Genomic DNA, 15,943 nt, shown 5'->3' with positions numbered 1-15,943 from the left:
CAGATGGTGGATCTCTCTGGTTTGTCATTGTGGCTGTTCTGTGTGGTGTGTGAAGGGAATCCTGGGTCAGTATGTATACCGTTTTGACTTGGTGGGCCTGTGTGTGAATGTGTCAGTGTGTGAATGCGTTAGGTCCATATTACCATGACCCCTGGTGGTGGGTCTGTATGTGTCAGTGTGCATGCAGGTGGCTACATGTGTCTGGCCAATGCTAATCCAGCTCTCTGTTCTTCTTGAGGATTTCTCTCTTCAGGCATCTTTTATTTCCTGCATCATCAGTCCCTGCCTCTACTGAATCGTCCACTAATCATTCCCCAAAGCACACGTTCTAGGATCTCTTACAAAACATAAATCCTTTCCCATTTATTTCCTTTGCAGTTTAAGTTTTTGAAAGATTGCTATCCCTATCTCCACTTCCTCACCCCCAATTCACTCTTCAGCTCACTTCAGTCTGGCTTCTATTCCAGTCTACTGAAATCCATTCAGCAAGGTCTTCAATGGCCACAGTATCAAATCCAAAGGCCTTTTTTCTAGACTTAGCAGCATTTGACATGGCTGACCACTTACTCTTTTCTGAAACACTCTCTTCTCTGTGGCTTCCAACTTCTGGTTTCCTCTGACCTCACTGGTTTCAACTCTGGTTCCCTCTCTACTTAATCTCTAACCGTGGGCCTTCCTTGGGGCCTTTGCCCTGAATTCCAGGCTTGGATGTACAACTGCCTGCCTGATCACTCCAGTGGATTGTCTAACACACATCTTCAATTTATGTCAAGTACTCAAATCTTGACCTCCTTCACACTTTCCTGCTCAGTAAATGGCACCACCCTCTACCCAGTTGCTCAAGCCAGAAACCGGGGAGTCATATTTGATCCCTGCTCTACACCCAATCCATCAGAAAGTCCATGATCTTCTTTCTTTCTCCTCTGCCACCACCCTAGTCCTCAGGACCACTGCAACTGTCTTGCAACTGGCCTCCCTGGTACAACTTCATACTAAGGCCCTGCAATGATCTGGACTTCGCCTACTTCTTCAACCTTATCTTAAACTATTCTCTTCATCATTCCCTTTGTTCTGGCCACACTGGTTTCTTTTCTGTTCCTCAATTTACCACTCTGTTTTATACCTCAGGGCCATTGCACTCACTGTTCTCTTTGCTTGGTATGCTCTTCCCCCGGTTCTTTGTAGGTGTGCTGTCAGAGACAGATATTGAGTGTTTTGCAGAAGGGAGCATGGGGTCTAGGCATCATCTCCCAGGGTAAAAGTCCAAAGATGTGATTCCTTTTCCCAAGAAGTTTCGCTGCCGCAACCCACCCATATGAAAGGAGGAATGGAGGAAAGGCTGGAAGCATGCTCTGCTTTAACCAAAGCCCTGGGTCTGGCAAGACACATTCAACTAAAATTATCTTAGACTATGGGAAGTTGAAGGGATTAAATGAAATAACAGATATACAGTATTTAAACAATGCCCACCACATAGTAAAAGGTTGTAAGTACCTCTAAGGTGAAAAAGGAAGAAACTAGGTTATCACAAACTTTTCAGTGCTGGATAAATTTCCCTAAATTAACCATGTAGTCCTGACCAATCCTATTTTAGAGATAAGAAAATCTTATCAACTCGCCCAAGGTCACAGAGCTGGTAAATGGGACGCAGGCAGATCTGTCTGATCCACCAATCCCTTCGTTTCCGCTGTACCACATGGCCCTCTGCAGAGAGGTTCAGGGGCCTGAGCCCAGAGAGGGGAAGCAGGTCCTCCCAGGCCTTTGGGCCCCAAGGCTCTGCTCCTCCAGTACATGGTCAGGGTTCTAACAGTGCAGAGGCAGCAGGACAGTGTGGAGACTATAAGTGGCAGAAGAAGCTTCTGATGAGGTCTCTGCATTTGATTCTTCCCAGTAAGGTTTTTTGGTTGTCTTTTTTCCCGTAGCAAAAAGTGTTTTAGCCACTGACTTGTTTGGTTTAGCCCTAAGCAAAAGTGGACGATGATTAAAGAAAAAGTATACACGGATGGTTTACACAGCTTCTTTTTTGCCAAGTAGCTGCAAACTGAAAGAGTATTTAGATTGGGTAAGCATCACGATTTTGGGAGTTTAAAGACTTTCACTTAAAAAAAGACTTTCTTGGGGCCAGCCCCATGGCTGAGTGGTTGGGGTTCGTGCACTCCGCTTCTGCAGCCCAGGGTTTCACTGGTTCAGATTCTGGGTGTGGACCTGGCACAGCTCATCAGGCCATGCTGAGGCAGCATCCCACATAGCACAACCAGAGGCACTCACAACTAGAATATACAACTATGTACTGGGGGGCTTTGGGGAGAAGAATTTAAAAAGAAAAGAAGATTGGCAACAGATGTTAGCTCAGGTGCCAATCTTTAAAAGACAAGACTTTCCTGTTTTCTTTTAAAGGATCATAGTGCTCAGGAGGAATAAGAAAAAGGAAGCCTTTGAAAAGCTTCCCTCCCTCAAACCTCATAAAGGAAGAGATGCAGGCCTTTCTCTTCCCAAACACAAACTCGTAACTCACACACAGGAGCTCAGCGAGTAGCAGACATCTAGAAAGGATCCCGGGAATGTCCCTCCTTCTCTTGACTGGGCATGGCTGTTGCTTTAGTCCAAGGGTCAAGGTGAAGAGACAGTGAAAGGACTCTGGGCTTCAGGCATTAGCCAGGATCCAGGCAGAGCAGGCTTAGCCACTGTTGCTCAGCGGCAACACCACTGAGAGCTTCCCAAGCTATTCCAGTGCCTCTTCCGTCTCTCTTAGAGGTTCTTTGTCAGCCTCACAGACCTCTTCTCCAGTCAGAGCTGAGCTTCCCTACCCTGAGGCAAACAGCTGCTCTCTCCTCCAACCTATCCCCTCTCACCCCAAGCCTGGAAAGGAATAAACTGTATTAATCACCTGAAAGCAGATGGGAACCCATCAGAAGACCATTCTGAGCAGTGTTTGGTAAGGAATGTTAAAGAATCGGTGCATTCCCAGCGTTTTTCAAACTTCAGGAAATCGATTTACAGGGACACAGGTGGCATTTAAAAAAATAAAATCTGATAGAAGAAAACAGATTAGAAAAATACCAGCGTGCACTGCATTGTGACTCGAGCACACTTATATACATATCTGTAAAAAGTTCCACAAAGCAATGCTTACTGTTTTCACAGTAAGTATATAAAGAGGGGTGACGTCATAAATCTATGCTGAGGCCACATAAATTCAGTTGGATCATGGGCTTTAGGAGATGTAGAAGAGGGAAAGGAAATTGGGGAGCTAGATCAGGGAGCCTAGCATGTCAAACTAAAAGAATTGGGCTTTATTCTATAAGCAATGGAAAAACATCATTGAGTTTTAACTGAGGAGAGGAATGAATGATCAAACGTGGTTTTAGAGTACAGAGAAGAACTGGACAGAGAACAGATTAAAAGTAGAAAGAAGTTAGGAGGCTGTTAAAATAGTCTAAGAAAGAAATGATGCAGGATAAACCAGAATAATGGGGACAGAGATTTTTATTAAGAGATTTAGGAAGTAAAAATGCCAGATCTTGGTGACTATGTAAAGGCAGGAGAAAAAGAAGAAATAAAAAATGATGCTCAGCTAAATGCAATGTGGTATCCTGAACTGTATCCTAGAACAGAAAAAGGACAATTAGTGGGAAAACTGGCGAAATCTGAATATAGCCTGGAGTTTAGTTAATACTAACGTACCAACCAATGCAGGTGTCTTAGTTTTGACAAATGTACCGTGGCTATGGACAACATTAATGTTAGGGGAAACTGGGTGAGGGGTATAAGGATACTCTGTATTATCTTCGCAACTTTGCTGTAAAACCAAATTTATTCCAAAATAAGTTTATTAAAAATAAATGATGCTGGGGGCAGCCCCGTGGCCGAGTGGTTCGGCGGCGCAGGATTTTGCCATTTTGGATCCTGGGCGCGGACATGGCACTTCACATCCGGCCATGCTGAGGCGGCATCCCACATAGCACAACCAGAAGAACCTACAGCTACAATATACAACTATGTACTGGGAGGCTTTCAGGAGAAGAAGAAGAAGAAGAAAAGACTGGTAACAGATATTAGCTCAGGTGCCAAGCTTAAATAAATAAATGATGCCTAAATTTCTGGCTTGGGCACTTGGGAGCCAAGTGGCTCTAATTCTCTAAGATAGAATGCTGCAGAGGAAGTTTAGAGGATGGCAGATGGTAAGGCTCAGCTTCAGACATGTTGAGTTTGATGTCCCTCTGGCTGGAGGGTAAGATACTGAAGAATAAGTTGATCTGGAACTCAGAAAAGAGATCTGGGTTAGAGAAAAGAGATTAGGAGTCAGGATGGGCTGGTAGGCTTGCCTGAGATTACCCTGAGGACACTTACATTCAAAGACAGAGAACCAGTTCATTTCTGGAGAGGCCTGGATGGAGAATAACAAGGTTACCATTGATAACATACTTACTGAGCACTTACTTGCCAGGCCGTTCTAAATGCTTTACTTTATCTCATGGAATCCTCAGAACCTCCCCCATGGAACAGGTACAATTATGACCATTTTATAGATGGAAAACCCCATGGTTTTCATGGGAAAACCATGAAGCAGGATTGCCTCTGCCTTAGTAGTGGTACTCACCTGAGGCAAGCATCAGAATCATCTGTGGAACTTTAGAATAGATGCCTTAGAGAGAGACTCAGGAATCTAGCTAAAAGCCCAAAGCCATGAATATTCATAGTGGTGTTGGAGGTTGAAGCAGCTGTGGTGATGTGACTCCTCCCCTCCCCCGTTTATTCTATGATTAGCTTTCTCCTTATGGTATAAAGCATTTACCACTGGTGTACGAAAAAGTGTATGACATTCAAATCTGATGTTAACTCAATACTGTTAATATGAATGTTCTAGAGAGGTAGTATCTTAGAAATGATACATTTCACTGCAGATAAACCAAAAACCTATCTGTATGTGATATTAAGAGTAGCAAAGAATTAGAATTAGATAAAGTAGGGCTTATCTTAAGACGAAATGGTGCTCGAAGTGTGGCTCCCAGACCAGCAGCAGCAGTAATTGGAAATGTCAGAAACACAAAATCTCAGGCCATACCCCAAACACGCAGAAACTATAGGAGTAGGAGCCAGCAAGCTGTGCTACAGTAAGTCCTGCAGCGGACTGGGAGGCATGCCAAAGTTGAGGACCACTGCTCCAAAGAAGTTTCAAATCTAGCGGTTCTCTATCATTACTGAAGATAAGAATACCTTGAGAAGCTTTAAAAAATATTCCTATGTTTAGGCCCCAAACCTACTTAGAATCCGGGAGTGAATGCAGCCTAATTATGTAGACTAAAAAAGAAAACTCCCCAGGTGATTCTCATACAGACATCTGGTAAAGAACCACTGTTTTAGTGGAACCAATCAAAAAATATCTATATTATTCACTCCCAAAAAGCTAGATTAGGAAGTTAAACAGATATCTGGCTAAGTGCCTAGAGTGCATCGATTTAACAGAATATTATACAACTGTCAACAAGAATAAAGTAGCTATATATGTACTGATATAAAACAAACTCCAATATAGTGTTAAATGAAATAAGCAATGTGTAGAACATTTAAAATATTTTTAAAAGGGGATGTCTAGGAAAAAAAAAATTAAATTAAAAAATTGGGGCCGGCCCCATGGCTGAGTGGCTAAGTTCGCACACTCTGCTTCAGTGGCCCAGGGTTTCGCTGGTTTGAATCCTGGGCGCGGACACAGCACCACTCGTTAAGCCATGCTGAGGCAGCATCCCACATGCCACAACTATAAGGACCCACAACTAAAAATACACAACTGTGTACTGGGGGGCTTTGGGAGAAAAAAGAAAAATAAAAAAAATTACATAAAATTAAAAGGGGACGTCTGCATGTGTGTAGGCATGCACATGCGCGCACACACTTTATACAGGAACAGCATGTCTCTTAAAGGATAAGAAATTAGTAGCTGAAGTTTCCTCTAGGAAGAGAAGCAGGTGATCAAATTATAGTGAGGGCAGAGACATTTTTACTATGTGTTTTTGTACTGTTTGCATTTTCTATTAAGTGCATGGTATTGGCCACTCAAATTAACTAACTGATTTAAAAAACTTTAAGCTTAGGGGCAAAAAGAACCACTGCTTTAGAGGGAATGAGTCATTAGCAAGCAAGATATATGAAAGAGCTAGATGGGAAGGAAGCAGGGCAGTGAAATGGAACGTGGGGCCGTCAGCTGTTAAAGGGCAATTAGAGCAGTGATGAAGGGAAAGGGACAAGAGGAAAGACAGTCTTGGAAAAAAGTCCAATGCAGACAATCCTCCCCCGATTCCTTCCTGAGGTGACGTTAGGCAGACTGAGACTCAAACCAGAGAGCTCAATTTGTCCATATGCAGCTTTATTCTGAATTAACCACCTATCAAGAGTGCAGGTCCAAAGAGTAGAAAAAAATAAAGGAGCCCATCCAAAAAAGTTCCCTGGCAAGTGTGAAGGAGGGCATGATGTTAGGAGCCATGTTTAGGAAAAGAAATGTTGTCCAGCTCGTGAATGCCATTTTTGTCAATGATTCGAACACTGAAGGCTGGCAGATTCAGGATGAAGCGTTTCTGGAGCTGCAGAGAGACAGGAGGGAAATCAGTCAACAAATATTTACTGAGCACTAACTATGGGCCAGATTCTGTTCTAGGCACTGGGCAGACCAGCAGATAAGAGCTTATATTCTATTTGGGGCAGCTGGTCCTAAGACACTGAGGAAAGCCCAAACTGCAGCTGACAGCTGACTGGAAGCTGGTGAGCATGAAGTGGGAGGCACAGCTGGGAGCTTTCTCTGGTCAGTCGGCGGATGAAAGAATGAGACAATCCAGTGCTCCAAGGCTTCATATTGCCCACAGTGCTACCTATCAGCCTGGGAAACACAGACTTCTCTTTTAAAACGTCTCAAGGTAATAAGGCAAATAAAGGAGTGACTGCCCTAGGAATAAGCTTTGGACAAAGCAATGTACTCTCAAGTCCCAACAGTTGCTCCAGTCACCCAACCACGTTATAAGAACTGGGTGTGAGTGTGCTTGTGTGTGTAGCTGGAGGGGCGGCGGGAAGGATGTGGGCAGAACTGCTCTTGGAACAACCCCTGCTTCTGTCTCCTCCAATCCAAGCTGACCCATCATTAAAGTAACACCTCTGCACTCTCCTAAGACTCTGCTTGAGAGGCTGTTCCACAGGAGCTGTGGCCTGCATCCATGGAAGCAGACAGCCCCACTAACCTGGGTAGACTGAGGAACAGAGCTGGAGGAAATCTTTGCTTCTGTGGCTATCCTTCCTGGACACCTCACTTAAAGTCTCCAGAAGAAAAAAGAAGGCACAAAGCTCTCTACTTCCTCCCTTAGGAGCACGTCCCAGAAACGTCCACCTCCCCAGGCTTAAGCCCCCCTCCCTTGCTATTTCCCATCTCTTTCTCAGCTGAGGGCTGGGGAGCAACAACCCATTCCATTCCAGAGTCCTCTGGCTGATGACTCCTATGTCCAGAAACAAGCTTCAAGATCAAGAAAAGGCGACAATAAGGAAATGTGGGTTTCTAAAATGATTGTCTTTAGGATCCCTGGGTAATAACGTCTCAAAGCACTTGATACTCCAGTGGCTTCTTCCTGACACTTGGGGCTGCCAGACTAATATGGTCTCTCAGCTGAACGGTTAAGTAAAGCACATGAGTTTAATCTGTTTCTGCTTTAGAAAGGGGATTTACAAACAAGAGGAAGAAGGGGGCACTGTGGACTGAAAATGACAGGCTTGTGTAAGAGGCAAACTGACATCACGTCCAATGCTCCCAGCTGCTCTCATTCTCCTACTCTCTCACTAGACCACGAATTCCAGTTTAGCCTTAGGCCCCAAGAACAGTTAAAGAATGAAAACAGGCCCGCTTTCTTTTCCTCTTCATTCTCCATTTACAGCCCAAAGCCTCAGACTCTTAGGAGCAGTACCAAAATGGGTGAGGTCCATGTTCCTGGCCTCATAAACTAACGACTACTCTCCTCGTCTGCCCAAAGCTCCCCAGTTGCGTTCTATGGCCTCCTGAGTTCTCAGGGGAGGCTTTCTCTCTAGGACTCATGCACTATTAAGGGAACAGACAGTATGGCAACTATGGGTGGCACAAGAATAGAGAAGGTATAAGGTCTAGGGCAGTAGTTCTTCAAGTATGGCCCACTTACCACCTGCAGCCAAATCACCTAGGACTGCTAGTGAAAATATTCCTAGGCTCTACACCAGGACGACTGAATCGGAATCTCGGGGGTGGGGTGTGGCAGGCATGAATCTGCCCTTTTTTCTTCACAAGTTCCCCAGATGATCCCTATACATGCTAAAATTTGAGAACCACTAGTCTGGATGAACCAAAATGTAAACAAATTACAAGACTGACATTGATGAGGAGGTGACCCATGAGAGAAAAAATAAGCTTGCTACCCACCAAACTCTATCCCTAGTAGCAACTTCACATCTGGTTAGTGGGTATTTATTACACCTTCTGGCAAGGATCAGAAAAAATCCAACCAAGGAACTGGAACAATTATTGGCAAAGAGAGAGACAAAACATTCCTTTCAGGATCCCAGGGGAGCTACTCACCTCCTCTAGACATTTCCTAAGAAGCTCCACTGCCCTCTCACGTGAGATAGCTGTAAGAGAACACAGAGGCCAAGTACTCAAGGTGCTGCCATTAAGTCCAACTCTCCACTGCAACTTCTGATTAAGTTTCAAAATTCTTCAGGTCAGTGTGTCACACAAACAAAAAAAGCAAAAATATGCCTAGCCTTCTAGCTTGCAAAAAACGTATTCCATATGCAGTTGAGGGTGCTCCAGATCCAATGCTCTGGCAGCCACAAGCCATTGCAAATTGATTTGCTACAGAGAAGGGTAAGCATGACGGAATTCTGCCTCCCATGGCCAGGGCCTGCCTCTAGAGGAGTCCAGCGGCCTGCCTCTTTTTCATAGCCCATCCCCCCCACAACCCCCGCTTTAGGCCAGGGCTTAAATCAGTTCCATCTGCCCTAGCCAGCTGCAAATCAGGGAAAGAGAGGACACGGCCAGAGTTTTAGTCTCACTTTCCCAGCTGGGTCTCAGTTTAACAATGGAAAGAGAATTCATAGGATGGAGCTGAGACTCGCATAAAATAGGAGCCAAAGGAAGAGTGTATGGGCATGGCAAACCGGGATGACATATTATGCAGTCAGGCTTCAGGGGTGGTTGGTGGTTATTTCGGTGGGCAAATCAGCTGTATTACTGACAGATGCCAAATTAAGCAACAGTCACTAGGAGGCCAGGCTAATTCTTTTCAGGATGTGGCCTGGAGCTCTGGTGTGGGTGAGGTTGAGCAAGAGGGCAGCACCAAAAAAGGAATGAACAAGTCAGATTTTTACTATACTGACAGGGAAGAATGGAATGTAAGAAGTGGTTATCTGTGCTGCATCTATAGCCTGAAAAAGCTAAGAATCCTAAAAGCCTATTTGCTCACAGTGGCTGAAGTCAAGGTTGGAATTGGGGTCAGAAGATAGAATTTAGCACAAAAGCATCCCTGTCCAGAAGCTTTGCCAAGCTGACAGTTTATTGACAAGTAGAGAGTCCAACTTTTTCTTGCAGGAGGGGGCAGCTGTGAGGTGATAAGAACCAAGGGAAGGACCCAGGCTTGTGCCTTCCAAAGCTTTGACATTTAAACAAAGAAATCTTCAGTTGTCATGCTGGGGACCTGTTCATCCTCACAGGCTCAAAACAAACACACTACTTGGTTTACTTGCTCATTCTCCAGAGCTGAGATGCTAATAAGCATCTAAGCAGGGCAAAATGAGTAAAAAACCCGAACTTTTGTAACTGAAGAATTATAGTTTTACTCACTACTCCAATTCCCCTTTAAAACAAAACCCAGCTTTGGCCATAATACTCATTTTGTCTTGCAAAAGAGGGACTTTTTATCAGCTTTTCAATAACCGTACTGACCCATAGGAGAGAGTAGCTTCCAGAGGATACCTACATATGCTTCTTAGGATCTATCCTCTATTCAAGCCCTGGCCACCCAACTCCAAGGGGTAGTGCACAAGACCAGAAAGTAGCTGAGGACAGGGCTCTACTACTCCCTACCTCGAGTGCTGGAACTTACTTGGTGTGTAGTATCGGTCCAGGATACTGAGAGTCAGGAAGGCACCATAGCCATGGGCTGCGAAAGGGGCCTTGGCCAAGGCGGCTAGGTAGTCCATGTAGTAGAGAGCTGGACCCTCATGCTCATCGTAGCCAGCCAGGAGGAGGTTGACATGATATGGAGTCTACAAAAGAAAGACATGGCAAAGTGATGGTCAAGCAGTAACACCAACATCTCTTCCCATGGCAAATGGGAGCATCCCAATTCTTGATGAATAAGAAAATAGCTGCAGCTGAGTAAATCACAATGAAAGTAAAAATTCAGAGAAATCTAAAGGACCTAGAGTGTGGTAAGAGGTGAAGGGAGGTTGGTGTGTTTTCTTTGAATAGAAGAGCTTTTGGAGCACTTTAAGGTATATATAAGAGCTGCTCTCTGCTTAAAGCCTATGGACCAGAACTTGTTACAAAAGCATTTCAAAGGCAAAGCATGGGTGCTCTTATGTCTTTCCTAATTGCTGAAACCAATAAACACAATTCTGAGAGTGTCAGGCCACAGACTAAAGGAAGCAGCAGCTCCAACCACATCATCCAAAATAAAGAGACTCAGTCTGGGTACCTGGACCAAAATCTCAAGTGGTAAACTGTCTGCCTCACTCTTAAAGAAACAACTCTTGGGGTGGGGAAGGATAGTAGCTCTCAAATATTTAAGTCAAATAACTAAACTTTTAATGTAGACAGTAACAATGGAAGTCCACAGATACAAAGAAACATAGTAATGCTAGATGAACTGTAGATTTAGGTGAGATGCTAACATTTTTCTAATCTAACAAGGCTCCTCTAAGATAACTAAGAAGTCATTTTTATCAATGAGACAAAAAGTAGTTATAACTTAGATTTATAGATGTCCTTTCTTTGTATTACCTGCAAGTCTAAAAATGCAATTTCTACAAAGGACCTTGACCAAGTCTGCCTTGCTTTTCATCTCCAAATGGATGATTATTTTTTCTACAGCAGCTAGGCCATTTACCATGTTAAATTCAGTCTGTCTATAACCCAGGCATCAGTGGTGAGACTCCCACCTTACACGGCTTCCTTTTTCTCTGCAAAATTTGTTTTTCCTCTTGCATTTGCCTCAGTGGGTAGTGAGCAGCCCTTACCCATGGTTATGTGCCCATCCCTAAACTTATATATTCAATTAAATGCACATTAAATGAAACTGAATACACTTATGAACCCTATTATAGAGCATAAATAACAGCTAATGGTCCTAAAAGTGATATGTTACATTCTTTGAACACTGATTAACATGGCAGCCTGAAGAAACTCAGATTAGAGGAACATGTGAAAATATTACATATTTACTTGGAATTCCAAGCCAGCTGTGCTAAGTAACATCTCCTGAATATTACAGTGTAACCCCAACCTGCAAACAAGTTTCTGCTTTGGGGATAAGATGGTGGATAGACTCAGAGGAGTAAGAACTGACCAGCAGTAGTCAAGTCTTCTGAGAAAGTAATTACCTGCCTATCACATTTCCCAGTGGGTAGTGTGCTATACTCTGCCAGGACCTGGAATTCTCTGCTGCATTCCGTGACTCCGTTCTTAGTAAGCCAGACCTTAGGCAATATATTTAACCCCTATGAGCTTCTGTTTCCTTATGTGTAAAACTGGGTTAATTAATCCTTCCCCCACCTTCTAGGGAGTATGGTGAGAAAAAATATCAGAGGTGAGGTATCCCAAATTCTGGAAGAAAAGATGCCACCTAAATTCCTAGTATATGAGCTATACCCCAGTCTCCTTTTGATAGCTTACCACTTTAAACAACAACAAAACTACTGAAATTAACTAAAGACAAAAAACATATAACTAATAGCATTTTTTTGTGTGTGTGGAAACTATTGTAAAATCAGGCAGACATAGAATATCTTGGTGTTCTTACAGTTAAAATTAGGATAGCAAAAGGAGAGAGAGACAGAGAAATATAGCAAGGGGATTCTAAATGGTTTCCCTCCCCAAGAGATTTATAATACAGTCTCTTACGTATCAAAAAATAAGTTCTTCTTTTTGCTAAGAGGATAACTCTACTCTTCCTCATTCACCGCCAAAACACTCATTGTATGGTTAACCAAAACAAAATAACTATTGCAAGTTGCAGTGGTATATTAAGGATCCACCCAGATATCCAAAGAGGCCTAACCAGCAGAACCCAGACGTGTTCTGTCTCCAGTGAGGATCTTGCCCATACTATGAGATTAAACTGCGTTTAAAACAATTAATGTGATTTTAAAAGCCACCACCAAAAGATTTTACATAAAACTATGTTAACAGAATTCCAAAAGCAAACTGTATTTCTTAAGTCTATATAATATTTATTTATGCTCAGGCATCTGACACACACATTCATCAAAGTTAGTATTCAGGAGCTAAAACACGTGGTATAGAAGATAACTCACAAATTATTGTGTGACTTTGAATTACCAACTTTTGCATGTGTGAGATGCTTAAGCATAAATAAATGGTGTTATCTAGACTAATTAAATCAATACATCTGTGTAACAACTTGCAGTTTCTGAAATTCTTCTGACAATGCTCCATCAAAGATCTCTGGTTTACACTAGTTTTTTAAAATTTCAAATAAAGTTTGGTGTACTGTCATTCTCTCACTCCTCTAAGACTGACAGCTCAAAATGACAAAGCCATAGTTATGGCTTTCTTGACTGTTATATTCCCTCATATTCTTGACTCATTAGTGTTTTCCTAGAATGAGACAAATTCCAAGCCATTCAATTTTGTGCTTTTTTACAGCACACACACATGTGACTGCTTGTGGTGTGTTTAGGGAAATAGTATGTGTAAGGCACAATCCATCTATTCAAATATTTATACCAAACATCAGCTCCATGAAGGCAGGACTATACAAGGCTTGTTCAATGATGTACAAGTATATAGTATATTCTCAATAAATAAATAAATATTTGTTGAATGAATGAATAATAAGCATACCAGAAAGCATTACACGTCTTAATATATATATGGCTAATGCCTTGTATCACAAGAAGAAAGATTAAGAAAATCACTAAACAAATGTTAGAAAGAGGTAGGTTCTACTTCTGAGAACTGGTTCAAGTTTAAATCAATTGCCAGAATCTCTTTGAATGCACATATATTCTTGCTTTTTGCTAGACTCCTGGGTCCTTCTCTTTCTACCTCCTTTTAGACATGGGTTGCTAAGTAAGAAAAATTTAGGATATAGATCAGGCATTTAGAATTGAATGAAGGAGAGAACAATAAGCATAAATAAATATCTCAGGAAGAAAGAGCTGGGCTACACTGTAGAGTTAGATCTGAGTTTGAAATCTGGCTCTAGTACCAGATGTGTGGCTTTAGAAAAGTTAGTCACAACCTCTCTGAATTCTAATGTTCACATTGAAAACAGGGGATAATACCTACCACAAAAGGGCTACAGTGAAGATTCAAAGAGATGATGCATATAAATGGTACGCATAGTACCTAAAACATAGCGAAGGTTTGATAAATGCTAAAATTACTACCAGAAAAACAATCATCTACGAAGTTCATAGTGTCCATGAAATAAACAGGGCAAGTATTCAGGAGAAGCCCATCTACTCCTGGCACTGAAATACAAGATAAATTCCTCATCTATGTCTTCATAAAGGGATACAGAGAGATGTTTTTAAAAAGTGCCCAGTACACTGCCTGACACATGGTAGGAATACAGTGAATGACAGTTTACTCCTCTTTCCTTCCTTGACTCTTCAGGGGCTCTAAACGTGATGGAGTTCATTGTCAAAAACATTCACAAGCATTGACACTTAGAGCATATCTGCTTCACGGTCAACACACCCTAACCTATATTGAGATTGACATAGGCATTTTCTGGAAACCTGAAAAAACAAAAACAAATCCTACATCCAGATTTGGAGAGTAAATTGCTATTTATTAAGTACCTTCACGCTGTTTCCACCCTTACAAGTATGTTCCTCCTGAGTGCTAAGCCTCACTTTCGAACTACTTTTTCATCAGTTCTCTTCTTTCCCATGATCAGTATTACATGTGAGAATTTGCCAATGATTCTGGGGAAATGGGAACACTAATCAATCACGACAGAAATGCCAGAAATCCTCTATCTTTTACGAGTAATCCTTATTCTGTGCATGACATAATCGAGTCTGTGGTTATCTCCACTATTCCAATTGTTTAGATAGCAAGTCTAGGCGGTAAACAAAGTTATGAGGTCCCCAAGGTGAGGAACTGTATCTTTTATGTCTAGGCACCTTCCACAGCAAAGGCTAGGATGAATAGTATATATAATTTTGAATTAACCTAAACTTCCCAATGACCAGTAAATGAATCTAAACATTTAGCTGAGATACTCTGCCCAATGGCCTTGAGGATCACCATCAATGGTTTGTAGTGCAAATACGAACATGCTTAGGTTTAAAAGTTGTATCTAATTGAGATATATATATATATACATAAAATTTTAAACAAACCATCCTGGGAACTCAAAATGAATTTTAGCTTCTAAAATAAGGTACCGCCAAAATTTTGCCTCTTTTTACAACTGCGAAAAAAAAACCTAGGCAACGTGGTATCTTTTCCTCCCTTAAAAAATACATGATAGAAGCGTATTTTTTTTTTTTAAAGATTGGCACCTGAGCTAATATCTGTTGCTAATCTTTTTTTTCCTTCTTCTTCTTCTCCCCAAAGCCCCCCAGTACACAGTTGTGTTTTCCACTTGTGAGTGCCTCCAGCTGTGCTATGTTGGGACACCACCCCAGCACAGCCTGATGAGCGGTGCCAAGTTGGCACCCAGGAGCCAAACCAGTGAAACCCTGGACCGCCAAAGCGGAGGGCATGAACTCAATCACTTGGCCACGGGGCTGGCCCCAAAAGCCTATTTCTTAAGTGGAGAGCTTTAAGTCATTTTGATATTTCCTCATCTATACAGCAGGAATAGTAACAGTATCCACCATTACAGGACTGTAGCAAGGGTTAAATAAATAAATCTAAAGTGGTCAATGCAATGCCTGTCACATAGTAAAAATACAAATTAGCTATTATCACCATCATTTCACCACCACCACCATCATTTTTAGCATCTGACTACATTATTTACAGATCTGACTATATAAGAAGATCAGGAAGACATAACACAGAGAACCAATAAAATTATTCACCTGTTTTTAGTTGCTAAAAGGGATAAAATTTAACCAATAAGCACATTTCTTACGTACTTCTCCCTGGGATTGAAATGGACATCCAAAGTACCCCTGAGCCCTCCAGAACTGAGCTCAGTTCCTTTATACATTTGGGAGGAAGGGGTGTAAATGGCACACACAGGCAAACTTTCCTTAAGTTAGATGGAGTTGTTTCCTTCCTCCAACTTTTGTGCACAGAACTCCTTGAATATTCCCTCTCTCATGAAAAAGAAACACTGTAGTGATTAAGAAGAGTGTGAAATTCCATAAATTTTACAGCTAAAGAGAACAGTTGTGATAAATACACTGAAACAACAAAATCAGCGACGAGAGTCTGGGCGGTGACAAGCAGCGGTGTGACATCTGGCGGAAGCCAAAGTCACAGCAAGGGGGAGAGAGGTGGGCGTGAGGAAGCATCCTGCCGAGCGTGGACACAGAAAAGGAGAGGAATTGACAGTCTTCCTTTGGAGCCAGGCCAGCCTTTGCCACCTCTAATTGAATAGGACAACGTTGCTATGAGTGAGGTGCCGTGGAGAACAGTGCAGGTTCTTTTGTGACGTGCTGCAACCTGGAATGTTAAGCAGCGTGTGAAGCATACTTCCATTCCTGGAGGGTCAGTAATTTGGAAGGAGATGCA

At 42.4% G+C, this 15,943-nt stretch overlaps 1 protein-coding gene across 3 annotated transcripts in view; it reads right to left on the bottom strand.

Annotated features, from left to right (window-relative positions):
• Window positions 1-6,343: 6,343 nt before the first annotated feature.
• The window catches only part of PSMB2 (proteasome 20S subunit beta 2), a 31,743-nt gene continuing 22,143 nt past the window's right edge, over window positions 6,344-15,943 (bottom strand). For all 3 annotated transcript variants that reach the window (XM_008533360.2, XM_070610322.1, XM_070610321.1), the window contains exons 6-8: window positions 10,107-10,269; window positions 8,582-8,631; window positions 6,344-6,578 (exon numbers count right to left, since the gene is read on the bottom strand). In XM_008533360.2, the coding sequence (XP_008531582.1) occupies window positions 6,471-6,578; window positions 8,582-8,631; window positions 10,107-10,269 (321 nt within the window). In that variant the 3' untranslated portion in view covers window positions 6,344-6,470. The remainder of the gene's footprint in view (window positions 6,579-8,581; window positions 8,632-10,106; window positions 10,270-15,943) is intronic.

This window comes from Equus przewalskii, chromosome 2 (genome assembly GCF_037783145.1).
Source record: "Equus przewalskii isolate Varuska chromosome 2, EquPr2, whole genome shotgun sequence".
Taxonomy (NCBI): Eukaryota; Metazoa; Chordata; class Mammalia; order Perissodactyla; family Equidae; genus Equus; species Equus przewalskii.
This window is presented reverse-complemented; position numbering and strand designations above follow the sequence as displayed.